Source organism: Gavialis gangeticus, unplaced genomic scaffold, assembly GCF_001723915.1.
Source record: "Gavialis gangeticus isolate Ggan-Ray unplaced genomic scaffold, GavGan_comp1, whole genome shotgun sequence".
Taxonomy (NCBI): Eukaryota; Metazoa; Chordata; order Crocodylia; family Gavialidae; genus Gavialis; species Gavialis gangeticus.
This window is the reverse complement of record NW_017729033.1, coordinates 78,930,299-78,937,485: the sequence shown is the minus strand read 5'-3', so window position 1 is coordinate 78,937,485 and position 7,187 is coordinate 78,930,299. Positions and strand designations below refer to the sequence as shown.

At 48.6% G+C, this 7,187-nt stretch overlaps 1 protein-coding gene across 1 annotated transcript in view; it reads right to left on the bottom strand.

The window, feature by feature from the left end:
• The window catches only part of ZDHHC2 (zinc finger DHHC-type containing 2), a gene marked incomplete at its 5' end in the record, with an annotated part of 89,281 nt that extends 82,098 nt beyond the window's left edge, over positions 1-7,183 (bottom strand). Inside the window, one exon of the mRNA XM_019525870.1 lies at positions 7,069-7,183. Coding sequence (XP_019381415.1) covers positions 7,069-7,183 — 115 coding nt within the window. The remainder of the gene's footprint in view (positions 1-7,068) is intronic.
• Between the last annotated feature and the right edge of the window lie 4 nt (positions 7,184-7,187).

Here is a 7,187-nt window from a genome sequence, read left to right as displayed (position 1 = left end):
AGGTTTCCCTCGATTTATGTGGTACATGCATTCCCAGAGAAGGGCACATAAATCGAATATGCATAAAGCGAACCCACTTTATAATGTAAGAAATAGGGATACGTTCCCATGGCAGTGAAGGGACGGAGGGAGGGAGTGAGGCTGGGACTAGGAAAGGGGTTGGGAGAGGGGTGCAGCGCAGCCTGTCGGCAGTTTTTGGGGCTGCAGCAGGCAGCGAAGTGGCAGGAACAGTGAGTGGGTGTGGGGCGCAGGCCAGGGTGGGGGGAGCACGGCTCTTGCTGCTATGTACCCCTTGGCGGGCTGCAGGCTGGGGGGCAGTGCCAGGTTGTTCCCAGGGGGGCGCAGGCCCCTGGATCTGCACACGGGGCAACAGCAGGCTGCTGCTTCAGGCTGGGGCCGGTGGCACCATCAGGTTCTCCCCGGCACTCAGCAGGCAGGTTGGGGAGGCTACAGCGAAATTTGGGGTGGCAGCAGCTCCCCTCCCAGCACTGCTGCCTGCCTGGAGCATCCGAAATGACATTTATATGAGCAAGAGTTAAAAATGAGAAAAAAAGGGCAGTTTTTGCTTGCAGGAATGAGTGTTGTCCTGCGTGCAGATCCGTGAGCCTGCATCTCTCCGGGAGCAGCCCAACACAGCCCGCTGCCTGCAGCCCTCCTGGGGCTGTGTACAATGTGCATAGCAGCAAGAGCCACACCTCCACCATCCCACACCCATTCACAGTTCCTGCTGCCTTGCTGCAGCCTGGGGCCTCTAATTTTCCCCACTAACCCCAGTCCCTGCTGCAGCAGCTGCAACAGCAGCAGATGCCAGCTGCCTGTAGCCACTGGGCTGCACTGTGCCCCGAATCTCCTGGGGCTCCGCTTCTCCCCATTCACCCCAGCTGCTGGCACAGCCCAGGGGCTGGGGTGAGTGGGGAGAAGTGGATCCCCGGTTGCATAAGAGTGAATTTACCTTGCATATAAGGAATTTTGGGTAGAAAAAGGGTGACCACATAAGAGCAAATTTGCATATATGGAACCTGCATAAATTGAGGAAAACCTGTAATCAGTTTGGGGGCACTATAATAGCACTGAAAAAGAAAGGAGACTGAACCTGACCAATTCCTGTCATTTTTGAGGCTTCTACCAGTAGCCCTCTGGCAGCTGCTTCCCCTTTACTGTTTCTGAGGCAGCTAAATGGAATACAATTAGATACAAAGTAGACAGTTACAGCTACAATTGCAGTTGGTATTCTGTCTATCATGCCAAAATGAGAAAACATTCAAGTGTGGGTAAAAGACTGAATTAGAACAAGCCAGAAACAACTATGACAGTGAATCTGACCACTTCTGAACTAGAAAGATGAGTGATAAAAAGCAGGAAGAAGCAGTCACCTCCAATTCAAAAAATGGATTTTAGGGGGGTTGTCTCATACTCAGAGTCAAGGGGTTTTGTAGGTGATATCTTTTGTTGGACCAGCTGCATGGCTAGGATAGACTTGAAGAAGCTTCTGAATGAGAAGCATTCTTCATCAGGTCTGAAGGAGGAAGCAAACACAGTGATGATTAAAAATTGTGTGGAAGGTTGTGAAACTGGAGAAGAGAGACATTCCCACGGTAGCAGACAAACAATTAAAAGTAGAATAGATAGCTTGATTGTACAGGAAACCAAGGGAAGAGGATCATTATCACTTGTAATGAGAAGAAAGATTTTTAGGAATCAGGTAGGTAACGGCTCATCATGACATCAGTATCCGTGTTCAATCCTTGGTTCTTAGTATTCAGCCTGCTTAAGAATTTTTGTTCCCAGGCTCACCTTTTGAAGGTCTTATTTCATTTCTCTTCAGTATGATAGTGGTGTGAGAAAAGAAAAGGTTCTCTGAAAAATGTGCTCCTTGTGTTTGTGTTCCTCTCTCCATTATACTTTTTCTGTGAGAGTCCATTCTGGTGTGTAGTTTCTGTCTAGTTTTACCCATATAGATACCATGAGGGCATTTGGTACACTGGATCAGAGATACATTTTGGGAAAGACGTGTATGATCTACAGATCCTGCTGGGTTCATTGCACGGGGTACTGATTGTTGTAGCAGTGAAAATGAGTTGACAGGTTCTGCATCTATTGCTAAGGCAAGGTTGCGTCCCATCTGATGTCTCTTGAACAGTGTGGTGTTTGCTTCTGATGATGAATTCGGCAAGGTTCAGAGGTTGTTTTGAAAGTCAGGAGCAGAGGTTCTGGGAATATTTCTCTCAAGTTATGATCTTTATTGAGTATAGGCTCTGTTTGATGATGATTCTTATTGGTTCAAGTGTTGAGGGGTAGTTGACCACCAAGGATGTGCAGTCCCGGGGGATCTCCTTTTTCTGTTGTAGCAGATTACTGCGATGTATTTGGGTGTCTCTTTAAAAAATAATGCCTATTTCTCTACTGGAATGTCCTCATTGTATAAAGGCAAGGTGGGTGTCATAAGTATTCTCCTCAGGGTAGATACAGTGGTATCTGAGAGCCAGGCTGTATATTACAGCTTTTTTGGTGCCATTGGGATGATTGCTGGTTTTGTGGACATAGGTATGGTGATCCATGGGATTTCTGTGTATAGTCATTTGTGGATCATGGTATCTAGCTGATGTGAAATGTAGAAACATTCCAAAAAGTTTGATCAAGGGCTAACGGTTATTAAACTTGTGGTAGAAGTCAGGTGTTCAGTCCAGATGATGAAAACATTATCTATGCAATGCAAGCAGGTTTGATGGTGCAATTTTCTAAAAATTCCTCCTCCAGGTGGCTTGTGAAGAGGTTGGCAAATTAAAGGGCTATCTTTGCACCCATGTCTGTGCCCATGATTTGGAGGAAACACCGAATGTTAAAAGTGAAGTTGCTGTGGCTGAAGATTAAGTGGATGATTTGTACAAAATGTTCTTCCAAATACGAGTGTAGTCCATGTTCTTTAGAGGTATTTTAGGCACACAAATGTGTCTTTGTGGCCTGGGATTAGTGTACAGGCTGGTGACATCCATGCTTGCAAGTATGGCCTTTCCAGAGAGATGGTTGATGTTCTGACTTTTCCTGAGGAAGTTTGCTGTGTCTGGCAGAAAACTTGCTCTTTGTGTGACAAGTGTTTTCAGGCTAGTTTTTATGAATCCGGATAACTCTTCAGTGAAGGTACCACAGATGTATATAGACATCCCAACCACACAGTTGGTCCAATAAGATACCATCCATAAAAATCCTTGCCTCTCTCTCAGCTCCTGGACCATTATGGCTTTCTCACACATTCTCTTCCACACAATTTTTTCCACTAGAGGTTGGTGTGACCCCCACACACCGAAGAAAAAGGGTGTGACCTCAAGCCTCAAGGCAGAGTCATCAAGCACAGGCCTGACAGGGATATTTATTAGGGCTGTGTGAAATGGCTATGTCTCGTTTCGATTTTAGATTCAGCCATTTCAGAGGACAGTGATTCATTTTGGTGTTTCAGATCACTGCTCCATTTTAATTTGGCTGAATCTGTTTTAGAGTTTTGATGCTGTCTCTACACCGGCTCTGAAACATCTCACACCTACCAGTCCCAAGCTCTACATTTACAACTCCATTGGAGCTACTGTACCAGCTCCCAGAGAAAAATTGGGGCTGAAAGCATTTGGGAATTTACTTTAAAGTGTATCATTCTTATTAAATCCTGTAGGGAAAGTATTTAGTTACTGAATTTTAGTAACACAAACACCTAAATGGAAAGTCATTTTTCCTTGAGTTACATTAAATTACATACAGAAAGCCTGAACAATAAGTTTGCAAAGTCAAGCATCCCAAAAAGTTATAAAATGCTGGAATCATGGTTCTTAAATGGGACCCAGTGGAACATATGCATTATGCCAGGGCTGTCCAACTGGCAGCCTGGGGTTGTATGCATGCAGCCCTCAAGGAGTTAACTTGTAGCCCACAGGGTGGTCCAGGTACCACTCCTCCCACCGTTACCTCTGGGCTCCTACTTTCTCCACTGGTTTCCACTTCCTGCCCCTGCCAAAAGGGGCCCATGCAGGAACACCAGCACAGCACATGGCCACACAACATGCATCCTGGGAGTGTTTGGCCCCTGACCACTCAGAAGTTGGACAGCTTTGCATTACGTCTCCCCATTTGCAGCTTGGTCCAATTCTCCTGCTCCTGAGGTCTTCATTATAACACAACAGAACCTATTCCTGTTTCCCTTTCACAACTCCACGTCCAGTTCCTGTTTCCTTTACAATCAAGGCAGGCAGCTTCTTCCTATATGCTACCAGAAGGGATCTCATGCAGAACATAAGAGTGTCTAACCAGTATTACAGTGATAGTTATAGCCATGCTCTAAGTTCATGGATAAGGACATCAAACAAAACAACAGAGATGGAGTCTTTGGCAATCTTAACCCTTACTCTATCCAGCCTCTCTGGAATATACGCAAACTGAGATTTTTCTAAAGCCTACCAAATTTGGGCTTGTTTGTGGAAACTGTGAAGGGCAGGTCCCTTGCACCAAGATCATTTCCCTAATGAAAAAAAGGATAAATGGAAAATTAATAGTATCGGCTATCTGCCTTTTTTGGCCAGTGTAGCCAATAATGTCACGAATAAATACAATATGCCTTCTGGCCGAGGCCCTCAAATGCAGCGTGCATGCGCACAGCCACAAGCATGCATGTGGCCAGGAATGCAGCCAGGCAGCATGGAGAGCAGTGCCCTGCAGGTAAGTCTGTGGAGGGGAAGGAGCTTGGCAGAGGGGCAGATCAAGGCCCCCACAGTGAGGCATGGAGTAGGAAAGGGGCTAGGGATGCTGCCCAGCCAGGGCAGTGAATGGGACCCAGGGCAGGGTCAGGGAGCAGAACAGAGCTGCGGGTGGCTCATCCAGGGGGTGCAGGAAGTGTGTGTGGGGGGGAAATGTACCCTCCCAGATTTGTGTGCAGGAAAAACGTGGGCTGCCCACTTTGGGCTCATGCTCTCTGCTCTGCTGCCTTTCCCTCGGGAGCCCTACGTTGGCCACACATCCCCTGCCTGCCCTCCAGTGGTGAGAGTGGCGAATTGTGCCTCCTGCTGCTGGGTGGGCATGAGTCATGTGTGCACGAGTCATGAGTTATGCCTGCATCTGCCCTCTCCCCACGCAGCTCAGGGAAAGGCAGCTGAGTGGAGAGCCCCGAGTCCACAGTGAGCGGCCTGCATCTGCCCTCTCCCCAAGTGGCTCTGCTCCAGTTAAAAGCATCCCCACACTTAAAAATAACTCACTTGATGAGCTTTAGTTCAAGCGCTGCCATTTTTAAGCGCCAGGACACTGATTCCCTGGACGAGCTGCACACGGCTCTGTCTCAGTCCCTGCCCTGGGTTCCATTCATCACCCTGGCTGGGCAGTGCCCCTAACCCCTGCCCCACTCCCTCCCTCACCATGCTCCCATCTGGCCCTCCCTCCCCTCAATCTGACACCCCGTATGCGTCTTCCCTCCCCCATGCCCCTTCCCCTCCACAGACTTACCTGCAGGGAGCTGCTCTCCACACTGCCTGGCTGTATTTCTGGAAGTCAGTTATTGGATTGGTATCAGCTGATATGGCTGGTTAATAATTGGCTATCAGTATTGGACAAGAAAATCTTCATTGGTGCGCCCCTAATTTTAAGCCCCCTTGTTTCAAAGTACAGAAATGCTAGAATTTAATTAAAACATTAGTAAGAAATAAAGGGTGGGGAGGAGGGAAGTAAAACAAGGACAGAAGGATGAATTTTTCCTGCATCGCATTCTTGGAAGTGTCTGAAACTTATTTTCTATGACTTTCTAAAAAAAACAAAAAAAAGAGACTCAGTCTGAGGCAGACATTCAGCAGTGGAAATTTCAGCCCAAAGCATTAGGGTTTAGCAGACCTATCAACTAGAGCAAAACTTGTTTCAAAAGATAGTTGAAATTAACTATAGATTGCTCTACCAGTTCAACCTACAATAGAGGTCTGTGGAGATACGCAGCTGAATGGAAGTTAAAAGTCCAGCAAGCTGTCCAAAAATGTTTGCTCATATGCTATTTTTTTAAAATAAAATGGGCTGTTGCCTTCACACACCTGCTATAGATCAAACATGAACTAACTCAAAGGAAGTCCTCTGGATTGCCTTCCTCAAGAAGTCTGATTAGCTAGGCTCCTTCTAAGCTTCACAAACTATAAATATGGAAGAAGCCAAGTTCAACTAATCATACACTCAAAATACCCAACTTTTAAACTATGATTAAATATTGCCTTACGTGGAAAGAAAAGGCTGTTTCTACCTAGAGAAAGCATCAAGCTTAGTTTTCTTCAATTGGGCAGTCAACAATGCCAGTACAGATCAGAAAAGTCCGGACTTCTACATTTTATTTGGTAAATGAGGGTCCAGCTGGATTGTTAAAGAAGTCCAGGAAAAAGAAAAAACCCCCACTCTATTTCACACCATCTCTTCCCCTTCCCTGTCAATGCTGCTCAGGGGACACAGCGCCACCTCCAGTGAATAAGCACTGTCTTAAGACTCAAGTTTCCCCGTCACCAACTCTCAGAAGACTGCATTTCACTGCGTGGCTCGCACTCGGCCTGTCAGCTTGGGAGCCGCGCAAGGCAGACTGTGGCGAGCCCGAATCTTCCACATCTCCTTCGTTTTCTCCAGCTCTCTTAGCTAGAAAAGTGAGGAGCTGAGGGGAAACGGCCCTCCCTGGCTAAACACACGAGACACCTGTGGAACTGCAGCACCTTATTTTGGAGCAGGGACTGGACTGGGCCAGGGGGCTGGAGGGGCAGGGCTCAGGAGGACAATGCCATAGCTCGCTGGGCCCCACAGTCTGTGGCTCCTGTCTGCACAGGGCACCGGGGTGGGACACACTCCCCCCAGCCCGTCGGCTCTGCCCAGGGGTCTCTGGAGCGAGGGGCAGAGGCCCCCCACGCTGCAGCCCCAGGGCAAGGGACCCCCGGGGAGGCGGGGAGGACCGTTGCTGCCTTCCGGGCCCCAGCCGGGGTCCCCCGGCCTGCAGCCCTATGCCCGGGGCCGGGCGGTGCCCGCAGCCCTTCGCCCGAGCGACCCTGCCCTGCCCTGCCCTGCCCCGCCCCGGCCACTCACACAGGCAGAGCTGGGTGACATAGGCGTAGTAGGACCAGCAGAGGATGCTGGCGATGAAGAGCACCGGCACCCAGTAGAGCAGGCGCCGGCAGCGCCGCCGCAGGCCGCCCCGAGCCCCC